The sequence below is a fragment of the Cynocephalus volans genome, chromosome 5 (genome assembly GCF_027409185.1).
Source record: "Cynocephalus volans isolate mCynVol1 chromosome 5, mCynVol1.pri, whole genome shotgun sequence".
Classification (NCBI taxonomy): domain Eukaryota; kingdom Metazoa; phylum Chordata; class Mammalia; order Dermoptera; family Cynocephalidae; genus Cynocephalus; species Cynocephalus volans.
Genome location: NC_084464.1, coordinates 128,926,738 through 128,942,032, shown reverse-complemented (window position 1 = coordinate 128,942,032; position 15,295 = coordinate 128,926,738). Strand labels below are relative to the sequence as shown.

At 35.0% G+C, this 15,295-nt stretch overlaps 1 protein-coding gene across 6 annotated transcripts in view; it reads left to right on the top strand.

The window, feature by feature from the left end:
• The window catches only part of PTPRK (protein tyrosine phosphatase receptor type K), a 558,957-nt gene that overhangs the window by 427,750 nt on the left and 115,912 nt on the right, over positions 1-15,295 (top strand). For all 6 annotated transcript variants that reach the window (XM_063096107.1, XM_063096103.1, XM_063096106.1 and 3 more), the window contains exon 8: positions 14,605-14,907. In XM_063096107.1, coding sequence (XP_062952177.1) covers positions 14,605-14,907 — 303 coding nt within the window. The remainder of the gene's footprint in view (positions 1-14,604; positions 14,908-15,295) is intronic.

The following is a 15,295-nucleotide window of genomic DNA, read 5'->3' as shown; positions in this document are numbered from 1 at the left end:
AATATTTATTGACCAATAATTATGTAATAATCATTTTACTACGGGAAGACAGAAAGTAATAAAGATGAATAAGTTAAATATAAATGATATTAGATTCCTGTAAGTGTTAGGGAGAAAAATGAGGAAGTAAATGGACATCAAATTTTGAATAAGATGGCCAAGGACTGCTTCATTAAAAAGGTGTGACATTCAAATAAAGCCCTGTAGGAGGTGAGGTCTTGGGATATCTAGTAGAAGAACATTCTAAGCAGAGAGAAAAGCAAGTGTGAAGGCCCTGCCTGAGACAAGAAACATGACTGCATGTTTGAGTGGAGTGAGCAAGGCTGAGAGTACTGGGAGATGAAGGCAGTGGGGGTGCACTGGGAGACAGAATGTGCACAACATAGAAACTCCTTGGGAGGACAGTCACTCTTACTCTAACGTAGATGGGCAATCACTGGAAGGTTTGTTAGGGTCCCTCTAACTGTGTGAAAGAGAGGCAAAAGAAGAAGCAGATTTATTCTTAATAGGAGGCAGTTTTACTAACTGCAGCCCCACAGATGATAATGGCTAAGATCAAAGAAATAGCAGTGGCGGAAGTCATGATTAAGTGGACAGCTTATACACATATATCGCAGAGAAAATGGAAAGAATTGACTGATGAAGTGGATATGAGGTGTCACATAAGGAAGGCCTTTGGGTGAGTTCAAGGTTTTTGGAGTGAATAACTGGAATAATGGAGTTATTTTAGTGAGATGTGAAGACTACTCAAGGAACAGGCTATGGAATAGCATTAACTCAGATTTGGAGATTTTCGTTTGAGGCACATATTAGAAAACTGAGTTGAGATGTTTCGTGGGGAATTAGATATATGAGTCTGGAGCTCAGGGAGAGGTCCAGCTGATGATTAATATTCAAAAGTGTTTTCCATCCCCATGCACACTTCGCTGCACCTGGGATGAATGAATATAGCAATAGAGAAATGCTGGCGGTGTGAGTGGAAACTCTTCCCTGTCTAAAATAGCGGTGTGGATTCCCTGCAAACCCTGTTATTTCTGAAGGTGCTTCATTCATATCCACTTCCTTCACAATGAAAACACATAGTCATCCTTTGGAAAAGAGCTTGATTGTTACTGCTATGGTGAAACATCTTATTTCTCCTATTATAAAAGTTTTAAATTTCATTTACATCTTCCGATAGTGCTTTATTCTTACTATATTAAAATTGATTTTCCTGTTTGTGCATCTGTACTTTTATCACTGAGTTGTACAAGTAAAAGAGTCATGTCTTATTCATCTTTGAATTATAAGCAACTAATCTGGCCCATTTGTATTTAGTTGTTAAATATTTGATAAAGATAATTGTTCTTGACATTTAAATGTCTAAAGGAACTAATCTTGGATTTATTCTATGTTTTAAAAATCTGTATATTGCAAACATGTTAGCTAATTGCTTATTTTAATGTTTATTTATTAAGCACTTTTTCTTTAAGGACCAGTTTACATGAATTATTATTTCTACATGTTAATGTAGAAGACCCGATCACACAGACAAACAAAATGAATGGAAGACATTATTCATTAAATGCCTTAATAAAGGTATAGATAGAAGTCTGAGAATTAAAGATCATTTATCACTTAATCTGGCTTCTGGCCAAGCTTTTACTGGGAGGGGAGTATATTTTTACCTGGACATTGAAGTACTTCAGTAGGAAGATCTACAAGGGGAATGTGTAGTCCTTAGGTGGAATGAAATGGACAGTGAATGATGCCTGCATTGGACAGTTCTTTATTGGCTTTGGTACATGATTAATAGATAGGCAGTAGTGCAGGGCAGTGAGAGAAGCTGGCACCGTGTATTAAACAACCTTTGGGTTCTAGGACAAGGGGTTGTTACTGTATTTGTTTAAGACTTAGAAATCTTCAATTTTTTGAGTTGACAAGTTATGTATTCAGAACTGCCCTTTGGAAGGTCTGGATGAAGAATGCACCAGAAATATTGGTAGTAGCAAGAATTCCCAGTTGTTCAAGTGAGAAAAAATTAGGGGCTGAATTAAAGAAAGAGATAGAGAAATGTTAGAGATCGTGTGAAATGATGTATTAAATAGTTTTAGTAACAGATGAGGGACTATTCAGGGAATAGAGGAGCCAGTGGTGTCTTCAGGGTTTTGGTCTGGAGACTTAAGCCTTTGATAGAAGCAGGAAGATCAGAATAAGGCACTCATGAAAGGAAGATGCTGATGAATCTTGTTTTAAATAGCATTGTACGTTATCATCCCGATGAAAATCTACAGGCAGTTTGAAATTCAGAAGCAGAATTCAAGAGATTAGTTGAAACTGGTAATGGAGATTTGGACATGGGAAGAATTTGATTACTAAAGTAGCATGTACACATAACAAACAGAAAATAATTCCCCAGTGCTTTTATACTTTTCCACACTTTCTGCTTTGTTCACTGTTCTTCTGTGGGTATCTATAGAAATTAGGAACTTCTACATAATACTTCAAAATGTAGCCTTAGCAGGACTTATTTGCTGGAACAAAGGAATCTCCTAGGTTGTCATTTCTATATGTTGTCAGCATTTTACGGTTGTTTGTTTGTGTATTATTATGTATTTGTGTATTATTATTATGTATTATTTGTTTATTGTTCACCATTTGAAGATATTAGTAGATCTTAATAGATACCTTGCATAAAGTGTTTAATGATACATAAGTAACTTTTTTGCTTATGCAATTTAAGGGGATTTCATTTTCTTTCAAGGCCAATAAATAACTCACTAGTATATTTGACTATAGACTGGCTCAAGGTAGTCCATGGTTTAAAATTTATTGTTGAAGACTTTTCAGAGATAAGGAGATGAATTCTTCAGGATGTATATCAGGATGAATTGCCTTTTATTTATTTCTGGCTTATGTGATATTATATGAGTATACTTCAAAAAGTTCGTGGAAATATAGAATTAAAAGGTAATGTGAAAATTTCCAGGAACTTTTTGAAGTACCCTTATATATGAAACTTACACAGATCTGGGACCTAAACATTTAGAATAATTAAAGATATTTCACAATGAACAAAGGTGGAATAATATTCAGAAAGTCGCAATAGAACATGAAAAAGGAAAAGTAAGATTTTGAATTTGGAAAACACTAACCTCCCATGATGTTTATTGAGTGTATAAATGTTTATTAATTTTTTTCCTGGACAACCTCAGACCTTAAAATAGTGGGCATAAAGCATATTACAGTTCTGTAAAAGTTTCTAAGAGAATATTTATAAAGTAGATTTGGTTATACATGTTATAGTCACTAGGTTATTCACTAACTTTAAAATGATCGTTGTAATTCTTCTAGTAATTAAAAAAAATTGTCATCATTCCTTTATCTCCAAAAAGATTATGAATCTTGAGTTTTAATATGGACCCAGGTTTTCCAGGTAGAAGTTAAGGAGTTCATTATTCTCATCTCTGTCAATTTCCTAATTTACAAATGAGCTGAAGCAATTAATCCTTGCAAGTTGCCTGTATTAATTATAATCTTAGGCAGGTTTCCTTGCGGTTTTGTAATTCTTTTTGTCACATTTGCACTGTGTTTACTATCTCGACTTGATGATGTTGACATGCTGATTCATGTTTTAGTGCACTAGATAGGTTTTATTCATCTAGAGGAACGAGTATTAAGAGGTCACACCTTATAATCACACTAGCATTTCTAGTATGTGCAGGCCATATATCTCCTTTTAATTTAATCACTGAAAAATGTACAGGGATTTTTGCAGCTAAGCTGTACAAATCGATAAAATTTATAATCAAGGCTGTCTAATGTCTAAACCTAATATAAAACTTCACACCTATTGATTATATGTGAAGGATCCGCAAGCTGTTAATCATGCATGAAAGCATAGAATAAATGGTGGCTTCAGAAAAGGAAATGCACAAATAATCATCAGCTCTGCATTCCTTATCTGTCTTTCTATTCCCTGAAGCAAGCATGTTACCATGCACCTGCATTTTGTAAAAATCAAAGGATGTACTAACGTGTATCAATACCCATGATCGCTTTTGAAACTTGTGTACTGTGGCTTATTTCTATTATAATTTAGAAGTTTTCTCTTTCTCCAGATAGTGTGATCAAATGTAAATTCATCTCTTTAATAACTTTTTAGAAGGAATGAAAGAAGGACCTAAGATGATATATTTAAATTGTAATCTTTATAAAGAACAAAATGAGCAGTATATACTTGGAATATCATTGTAATATAATTCTTATGGTTTATTTTTTGTGGGGGAGGAGTTCCATGTCATAAGACAGCCTGACTTAAACTGGGTCCTCTTAACGTGTCATTAACTAATATATGTTATAATAATTTTCCTAGTATGAATTAACTGACTGACTCATTCGAGGACAGGAGTAGAATCTTTACAAGATAATTCCGTGGTTGAGAAAAACATGCCATTTCTGTATCTTTAAGCAGGGCTAGAGGGGTTTGGATAAAAATATATATGTAAGTATATATTTTCTGTCAGTCCTGTCCATTCAAAAGTAAAAATATTTAGACTTTACTGAAGATTCACTTTTATATACATCTACAAAGTGATATGATATAAAAAAATATTTTAATAAGCGTTATATTTCAGTGGCGGAGTAGATTACTGGTAAAATACTCTTTCAGTTATTATACCTTAGAATAAAGAATTGACATCACTTATAGAATTGTTATTATTCTAACATTTAATATTTTATTCTCTGTAGGAGCACAGTAAAGAAATTAACCTACCCTGAAAGAGCACATAGGAAATGACGATAAAAATACACTCATTGAAAGCCATGTCTTAAAGCATATACCATGCTACTACATTGTCTGGCACATGTCAGGCACTTAATAAATGTTTTCCATTGTTAAAAACAATACTAAACATGTAGTAGCTCAGTACAACCCACTAGTAGGGGAATCAAATTCTTAAGTTACTGTACTATGAAGATATCACTGACATAATTTTCACATAAATATTAAGGTAATTTGCCAAATGATGAGATTAGAAGACCAATTATATCAAAATGCTGAGCAACAACTAACCAAAAAGTCTCATCAGTAGCACAGAGCAAGCATGTATTGATTATACTTCTGAGATGGTTGGCTAAGAGCCTCTGATGATCTTGCTTGGCTCACAAATCTTGGTGGACTGGCTATTGACTGATCTAAGTTGGCCTCTACTTGTACAACTGGGGTGACTCAGTTCTGCTCCACATATATCTCATACTCTAGAAGATGTATGAGCAAGCAGAACACAGGGATTTTCGAGATATAGGCCAGGAACTAACACACCCTCACATATGCCTCATTCTGTTGACAAAAGCAAATCACACAAGGCAAGGCCAGAATCAAAGGATGAGGAAATAGCCCCCATTTAAGCAGTGTGACTATAAGGCAGCGTGGAGAAGTGGAGTCACCATCGCAGCTACCACAGAGGAGGACTAGGTTTGTAGGTTCAATGTTCATTAGCTCTTGAGCTTAAAATGTATTAAAACTATCTGCTCTATGGTTCAGAAAATAAAATTTTCCAAGCATGTAATATGGATCAACCACTCTGCTTGACACAGAAAATATTTACTTCATTTTTCAAAACACCCTAAGAGGTAGGTAATTTATTGTCTTTTACGGATAAAGAAGACATTGAAAATCCCTTTGAGGATTTTGTCATTGCTACGTAGAGCTCATCTAAAGTAACCTTATTTTTTACACTGCATGTTATGAACAAATATTACTTTGTCGGGGGTTATATACAAATCACTCTACCTTTTTGTGTCTGTGATTTATGCTGTTGATAAAAATTTTTATGAAAGATAAAGTTTCTACAGAAATAGATGATTCTCCTCTGATTTTCTCCTATAAATTAAGAAAATGTCTTTTTTTTCTTCTATTGTCTATTTTCTCCAAGTATAGGGTTACCTGTAGAAAATGTTATATTTTAAAAGTTTTATTTACATACACATAAGTGTGATATGCAGTATCAGGCATAAATTGAAGTGGGTTTATTGATTGTAATTACATGTTTTTTTCTAACACAGTCTAATATCATTACATAAAAATGTTAATTTTTAAAGGGTCCCCAAATTTTCAACTGCCCACATTTTGAGAGTTAGGTCTCATCATAAGACATTCAATGGGATTTATCCATGGGGAAAAGAATCATCTTTGTCTTTTTTTTCCCTATCATTTTAGTAGCATTATTTTTCAGAAATCAAACAGTTTCCTTGGCATTATTGTTGAGAGAATCCAAATATTAATTTTATTAGAATTATCTGATGAACTTCAGTAACACTCTTGAGAGCAGTGACGATGACTTGTTTTGGTTTAATTTGATGATGTGCTTAGTATGGCTCTGATGGCACTTCGTAAATATTATAGTGACTCTGCAGGAGAACTGAGTGAACCATGCACCCTCTGTCACTCTCTATCCCCCGAGTCCAAGCATGTCACTTCAGCAACACAGCCAGAAAGCCAAAAGAGCTGACAGTTGGCTTGTGATTATCCCTGGACCCGAGGCTCCCTCATGTTACTGTACTAATCAAGTCATCTCACCAACTTATCATTAACTCAATCTGACCCATGGGAGCAGAGATGAAATCTTTTTGGCAAGACTAATGATGCTGTAACATTGAAAAGATGTGAAATGTAAAACCTTGATTAGCCTCAATTTTTACCACAAGAAAAAGAATAAAAATTCAAAGTACCTAAAGGTGAGAGTAAAAGACAACGTCTTTCAAAGACTTAAGTTTATCCTCTCCCAAGTCTGGCATTTTTTTTTTTTTCCTTTTTATTTGATTTTTTTTAGGATTGACCTTTGTCCAGAAATTTCATCTCAATTTATTTTTATTTCACACTAACAAATATTTTCTCTGGCAGTCAGAAAATTCACTTTCCTTGTATTTATTTTGATAAATGGAATGGAAATTGTGTTTTGCAGTCAGCTTCTAAGATGAAAAGGCAGCCAGGAGCATGAAGCTCCTGTCATGCTTCAGTGTTCTTAGTTTGTGTACATCTTTGACAAGATCTTCCCTTTTTTTCTCCCCTTGGAGTGAGCTTTTGGGACGTCTTCTATTTTTCTCTGACTGACAGCTGGATAATAAGTTTTATCATTAAAAACTGATTCTAGGGAAATATGATCCCTGCCCTCCATTAAGCTGTAGCTGCTAAAGCTTTTGTTTTCACAACTCTTTCAAAAATAACTAGAGATTATCACTACAGAAGGACATGGATATTGACCTGCCATGTCCTGTGTTGTTTAGCAAGTACCCAAAAAAATTGAATTTCCTTTTATCTGTTATCTAGAACCAATTATTAAATCATCTTGCTGTTGAGAGGTGACTGAAAGTCGGCAGGTTCTGTCTGTTCACGTTGCCTTTACTTTCATTAACCTTGAGAGAATTATTAAGTAGTTCTTTGTTTTATCCTATCAAGTTGGGTTAAATATTTGACACATAAATTATTATAGGCCTAATTCTCATGCTTGATCTATTTAGAATTTAAGTAATGGCAGGGATACGTTACTTCTTTATTTACCTGCTAATTATATAATACAGGCCGTAGATTCAACATGCAAATTTTATGCCATTTTATTTTATCTCATCCTGATTTCATATAGCCTTTCTTATTGTAACATCTAAGAAATAGGTGGACAATAAAAAGCATAAAGGGATGGGAAAAGTTAGTAAACCTTGCTGATCAGCATTTGGCATGGAAAATAAAACCAGTCAATGCTGATACTTATCATTCCATGTGTGTGTGTTTTAATTTAATAGGTAAGTGGTTTTCTAGAATTTATTGCAAATGAATGAATGGAAGAGAGCTTATGCCAATTTGTACTTCTGTCCACAGCATACCTTGTAAGAGGAATTGAGTTTCATCGGCTAATGAGTAGAATGGGAAAAGGACTAGACTTTGCTTCCAGTTCAGATTTTTTCACCTACTTCTTAATGTTCTCACTGCCCCTCACCTGTTTTCCAAGTGTGTCAAAACACATGCAACCTTAAGCCTTCTTAATTCTTCTGCTCAGTCCTTATGGCATAGTTCTTACCCAGTCTGACCCTCTGTTTCATGATTTAGGGGAGAAAGTTGGAAGAGTGTGTACACCAATTTCAAAAAGTAGAACGATCTAAGAAAGTTCGACTTGACTGTGTTCCTTTTACCATCTTAACTTTAAGCTGTTCCTGACTCACTGATCTCCAATCTGAAGTTACCACCATTGTCTCTTTCCTCTGTCTTTTATGGCTCAGAATTACTATACAAAATAAAGAAGTCTGTTGATGGACTCTACCAAATAGATACTTTCACTCTTCTCAGCTGAATTCTTACTACTTTTCATTAAACAATCCTCTAGCTCCTTCTTTTGATAAGTATATATAGAGAGGGAGCTATTTTGAAATGTGCGTGTGTGTATAGCTATATTGAGGTATATGAATTTGTGTATATAGCTATATTGAGATATAAATATGTAAGTATATGTATATATTTTTTCTCCTAAAGCAGGAGGGTATCAATAATTATAGAAATATTTGGTACAAAGTTAGGTTACCAAATCTTAAAACATACAATAGAAACAAATTTTGCAATAGGCAAAATTAAGGACCAGTTTATTAGTAGGAAACACAAAATCTAAGCTGGAGTCAGAACCAGAACCAAACTCAAAAACATTCTGAATGAGGATTCTGACACTAACTCTTTCTGCAATTTCCTCCAGTTACTACTGCAAGCACTTTTTTTCCCACTTTCTCCAAGCTCTCCCCAAGCTCTCCCCTTAATCCTATGACATAATATCCTGACATTTTACTAAGAAAAATAAAACCATTTAGTTTCCCCCCGACACATACACAGGTGAAAATGAATTTGAGCTTTTAACTCCTGGTGGTCAGATTTCATGTATTTTGTTTGTCTAGTGCAGTTCATAGCACATGACATGTACACAAAAAATTAATTATTGAGAGACCAAATAGATGGAATATAATCCTGGGCAATTTGCTTCACCATCTTGAGCCTCAATTTTTTTTTTTCAAAAATGCTTATTCAGTGACTGCAATGAACCACACTCAATTCTAGGGGCTGACATTATAAAGATAAATAAAACATAGTATCTTAACATTATTCTTTACACAATTAAAGGATTGGACTGCATGATTTTGATGGTTTCTTATTCCATAAATGATGATATATGAGAGAAACTGTAGAGGAGAGATAAAGTTATGGGGAAAAACTGGTCACAAACCCACAGACTGAATTTCTTGGTTATTTAAAATAACCAAGGAGAGTATTTACTTCAGGTGCTAGACCAAAGTGAGTGCATTATGTATGCCCAAAGGTATTAGATGAGGTTGCACTTGTGTCAATGAGTGTGTGAGTGTGTGTGTATAATGGGGGGTGCCAGGAGTAAAAGAGAAGAAGTGGTAGGTGGAGAATGCAACTGGAATGGGAGTATAGCTAACTGGAAACACGAAGGCAACACCATTTGAGAAATGCCCTAGGAGAACCTGCAGAAAATGGCTCAGATTTGGATTGGAATGGCTCCTAGCGGAACCCACACTGTGCTAAGAGAGATGCTGACCTAATAATCTGAAGACCTGGTTTTTGGTCCTGACCGCTGCTGGTGACTTTAATAGGTATCTTTAGAAAAGTCAGCTAGTCTCCCTTAGACTTCATTTTTTTCATGTATAAAATGGGACAGGGTAGAGTTAAAGTAGAAATTAGATTTTATCTCACTTTCTTTGGCCTCACTCTTGAGTGAATTTGTAACATTATACGTCTATAACACCATCTTCCTTCAGGCTCACTAGCACATACTCTCTCTCTGTCTCTGTTCTCTGTTTTTCCCTCTTTCACCCACCATCTTCCCCCCTCCATTTCTTTTTTCTCCCCCTCTCCTTTTTCTTCTCCATCTCTTCCTCTCCCTCTCCCTGTCTGTTATCTTCCCTTTTGTTCTTCCTCTTGTCTCCGAAAAAATGGGAGTACCCCATCCCCTGAGTAAGATGGGCTAAAGCATCCTTTTAGACCTCTTTTTCTCCAGAATGTTCTCCAAGTTATCTAAAACACAGTATCAGTTCAAATTTTGCTTGTATGCCTTGCTTCCTAGACTAGGGTACTGTCAAATCGATCTTTTGTATTCTTAGTTCCTGGTACACTTCCTGGCCAACAGAAAGCAATAAGTAAATGGTACTGAATAATTGGATCATTTTATATTCTCCCCCCACCCCGCATCCTGTGTCTCCTCTTGATTTTTCTCTGCTCATTTAAGAGCACCATAATATTTTTAGTCGTCCAGTCTGAATATGTTAGCTGTGTCATATCCATTCACATATCTCAAGTCCAAGAAGCCAGAGTTTCTCAATTGTTCTTCCATGTCAGTAGCATCTGCCCTGTCTGTCCCTGCTGTCACCTTCCTTCCTTAGCCCCTGATTCTCCTTTAACACACAGCAGTCTGTTGAGTTCTCTACCTTCAGTGTCTCCACACTCAACACAGACTCCAGATTAATCTTTCTAAAGCAGGTGATAGTTAATTTCCTGCTAAGAACCCCTCAGGGGCTTCTCATAGCCTGTTAGATCATATTCAGCTTCCTACCGTGACATCCAAAGTTTTCCTAGTCTTTTTTCAACCAATTTTTCCTACATTATTTTCTACCAGATACTTACACAACAATCAAATGGGAATACATATTTATTTTTCCAATTGTGTTCTACATTTTTATTCATCTTGTTTGGTATTATTTATAGAAACTATGTCTCTAGAACTTGCCTGTTTCCATTGAGATCTAATGCAAATGTCTCCTCCATTTGGCAGGTGAAAGTTATTCTTCTCTACTGGGTCCCTGTAGCATTTTCATTCTTCTACCATTTAAATCATATATATGGTTTATCTATTTTTATTAGCTTATCATCTTTAATACATAAATGATAAGCTCCATCAGGTATAGTATTGTGTTTTATTCACTTTATTATCTTTCACAGTGTTTTGGAGTACACTTTATGTAAAAGACAATCTATTTTTGTTTTTTAATAGATGAAGTAATTGATCTAATCATTTTAATATGACCTCTCCATTGCTGTTTCTGATAAAACTTTACCGTGCAACTTTTCCAATTCCTTGTTTCTTTCCCAAATGTCTTCTTTTTTTTTTTTTTTTTTTTGCCAGAAAGCAAAAATAAATAAATAAACAGAGGGAGAACTGTTATATAAAATCACATGTATGGAATACCCAATAAAAATTTGAAAACGAAAAAGTCAAAAAATTGAGGCAGAGAAAGAGCATCTAGCAAATTCTGAAATAATTGACACATAGTACATTGATGCATGGAGTCTCCACTGTTTTAACAATATCATATTTTTGTTGTTATTATAAGTATCATTTACTGTATTTCCTCTATGAGCCATTACCATGCTAGGTCATTTCTAAATTATTTAATTCTTAAAATAGTTCTTGGGCTGACCCCGTGTCTCACTCGGGAGAGTGCGGTGCTGGGGAGCGTGGCGGCGCTCCTGTCGCGGGTTCGGATCCTATGTAGGGATGACCGGTGCGCTCACTGGCTGAGCGCGGTGAGGGCGACACCAAGCCAAGGGCGACACCAAGCCAAGGGTTGTGATCCCCTTACCGGTCACAAAAAAAAAAAAAAAATAGTTTTTAGCCCAGCTCTTAATGACAGATTGGTTTCCAAGCAATGTCTTTTTGCTTTCAGTTATTCCGTAACAATTCAAGGAAATTTAGAGGAGTTGCATGGTAGAGTACTTATCAGATGAGTCTATGTGTATACATACATGCATGTATTTGTGTGTATACATGTGTATGTGTGTATATGAGGGTACTTCAAAAATTTCATGGAAAGATTTGTATTGTCTTTTAATTCTATTTTTCCACAAAGTCTTTGAAGTACCCTTGTATATTTGTACCCACACACACCCCTGATAACGTCTCACCTCGACAGAAACTGAAAAAAAATTAGGGCACATGGTAATTAAGAGAAAATGTGATTAGACAGTGACTCCCTCTGAATTATTGTAGATGCCATGGAGCTTAAAACAATTGAGTTTTGATTTTTTTTTTTTTTTTTTTTTTTTTAAGATGACCGGTAAGGGGATCTTAACCCTTGACTTGGTGGTGTCAGCACCACGCTCTCCCAAGTGAGCTAACCAGCCATCCCTATATAGGGATCTGAACCTGTGGCCTCAGTGCTATCAGCACCCCACTCTCCCAAGTGAGCCACGGGCCGGCCCTTGAGTTTTGATTTTTAATCCTCTGTATGTGTATGTATTTAGTTTGTTTATTTGAGTATGTTTCTGAGTATTGTCCTAAGATGAGAGTAAAATTGTTTAAATCAGTGTTTTAGCAACAGCAGGGCAGTTTGTAGCATTTCTTCAAGCCATGGAGAAAAATATAAATTTCAAATTACATATTGACTTTGTTGAAAAATTCTTTGCATCTTAGAAAAACTATTTCCTTCCACAGTTTTTTGTCTAAGTCAACAAAGTATTTGTCACTAAAATTATGATTATAGTTTATACACCTGTGTATAGGATTAATAAAGCTGCTCTTTCCTGCTTTTTAATTAGATTTTTTAACATAATTCACTGTGAGTGCCAAAGTAAGGAGCATTTAAATACACCCCCCCAAAATTCTCACTCAATGCATTTTCTATGTAGTAGGTAATAAATGTATCTTTTGCCAGTTCTCACACAGGTAAGAATTGAGGATGCTGAACTATTCTGTCTTCTTTCACAGTGTGGAAGCTGTCTAGTTATGCTTTTAAAATGGTTTTAGAGTGCAGGTTAAGTGCAAACTGAATATTGATACAAATGATGAGAGAGAGTGATAACTTGGAAATAGAAGAATTCATAAAAGGAAATGTCAAATTCAGTGTGAGGGTGTATGAAAATAAGTGCATGAATGCTAGACCTAACGTGAATATTGACTGGTGGTTCCTCTCATTGCTGATTGGGAGTTGTTCATTCATACACTCCAGGTGTTTTCTTGGGAAATCTTACTTTGTCATTCTGATGCTTTCAGAACAAAGCATGGTCTAACCTGAACTTACCTCTAAATAATAGTATCTGCTTGGTGCCTAGGAAGCAGCGAAATATCACTGTTTACCTGGGAATTTTTAGGGTTATCCTAGCGATAACTCCTTGATCACCTTGTAGGCCAAAGACTGTTTTCTGTCTAACTGTACTAAATTGAAAGTATCATCACTACACTCTTGTGCCTAGATAGGAAAAATGTTAGTATAGATCTGAACATATAAAGCAATCTAAAAAATGATTAAAAAGCCACTTCTTTCTTCCAGCCTACCTATGTGCTTAAGATAACACACGAAACAAAAATGGTAAAATAGTCTTAAGATTGGCAGATAGTATTTAAAACCTAGTGTTAGATTCCAACAAAGATTGATTTGCATGTATGTATATAGATTTTTGTAGTTTCTAGGTTTTGAATTAAATGGCCTCCAGAGTTTATTTCAGATTGCACATTAAAAATATTGAACTAGAATCCCAGTTTGGGCTGGCCATCTGTGTAACATGCTGATTAGTTTTACAGAACTGTGATTTTAATCTCAAATAAAAAATTACAAAAACGCCCAAGTTGTATTTTTTGGTATTATTTATTTTTCTTCTTTTATTCTCTACTGATTTCCATTAGCAGGGACGTTGACTATCCTTAGTGAGTTAAGGGAGGCACCAGCAAGGCTTTGACCTTGACCTTGACTTTTTTCTTTTTGTCAAATACATTCATTAAAGTTTTGCTATGTATTGGTTTCTTTACTGTGTAGACTTTGCTATGGCCATGACTTTCATAGAGTAATTATTTTGATTAAGTTAGACAATTAAAGTTAGTCTTGCATGAAGAAAGAATACACTTGGGAAGCAGTGATGAATGGACTTCAGTCTTTAGAGTGTTTAGTTCTGCCAGCAATTTCCAGTTGAATAGAAATTTACCTCCCAGTTTGGTTTGGGTGACAGTGAATAGATTGTCAGACCTGAGTGTTTTCTAGAAGACAGAAAGAGATTAAGAAGAAAAGAAGGCAATGTGAATATCCACATGGCTCTTTATAATTTTTCTCAGATTTTTTTTACTTTGATGAACAACATCATTACTGAAATAATTAATGTTAATTAATGTCTGCGTCATTTTTTGTAAATGGTAGTTTAGTGCTACAATTAGACTAATTAGTATACAACATAGCTTGGTGACATGACAAATCATAGAGCAGAACATGTTGACTCTTATCCATTATGATATATTAGTTAATTCACTTGCTCAATAATGACAAAAGAAAAGAAAGAGAACTGAGCAGAAACAACAGCAACAACTATTAAGTCATTGTGGCCACATTTCAGGATTTTATTTTTCTACAAAGTACTATGAATTGTTGACATTTTACATTTCATTTATTTTTCTATTGATGAATCATAGTCCGTGGTTGAAACCTTCAAAAATAATATCATGAATAAATAAAGAAAATGAAAATAAAAGATGACTTCCATATTTTCCTGGATTTGCATATGCTATATCATGCTCAGTGTTTTATTTTTCCAGGATTATTCATGGTAAAGTTGACAGCTGTCTGCAACTTTGATTTATTTTTCAGAACCTATGCGAACTCCAAAGACTTTAAAGATTGCTGAAATACAGGCAAGACGCATTGCTGTGGACTGGGAATCCTTGGGTTACAACATTACTCGTTGCCACACTTTTAATGTCACTATCTGCTACCATTACTTTCGTGGTCACAATGAGAGCAAGGCAGACTGTTTGGACATGGACCCCAAAGCCCCTCAGCATGTTGTGAACCATCTGCCACCTTATACAAACGTCAGCCTCAAGATGATTCTAACCAATCCAGAAGGAAGGAAGGAAAGTGAAGAGACAGTTATTCAAACTGATGAAGATGGTATGCTCCTACTGCCTTATTTTATAAAGGGGGAATTACATAACAAAACAATGTAATTGCTTAAAATTTTCCTAGGTTACCCACTACTAAATTGGACTCTGAAATCTGCTAAGTTCTCTTCATGAGGTTAACTTTGAAAAAAGTTTGCCTTTAACAAAACTTAATATTCTTCAGAAAAGCATCCAAATATTAAGTGAAATGTACCTCTCTCCTCTTCTCTTTTTATACACTAAGTGGCAACTACACTAAAAGCTTAAATACAACTTTCCTTGTCAAATGTTCAAAAATAATATTCACTGTCCATGACACTATATAAATTACCTATTGGTAAATGAATTTATTCAAAATTTTAGGTTTTTGCATCTTACAAACCAGTATACCTGCTTTT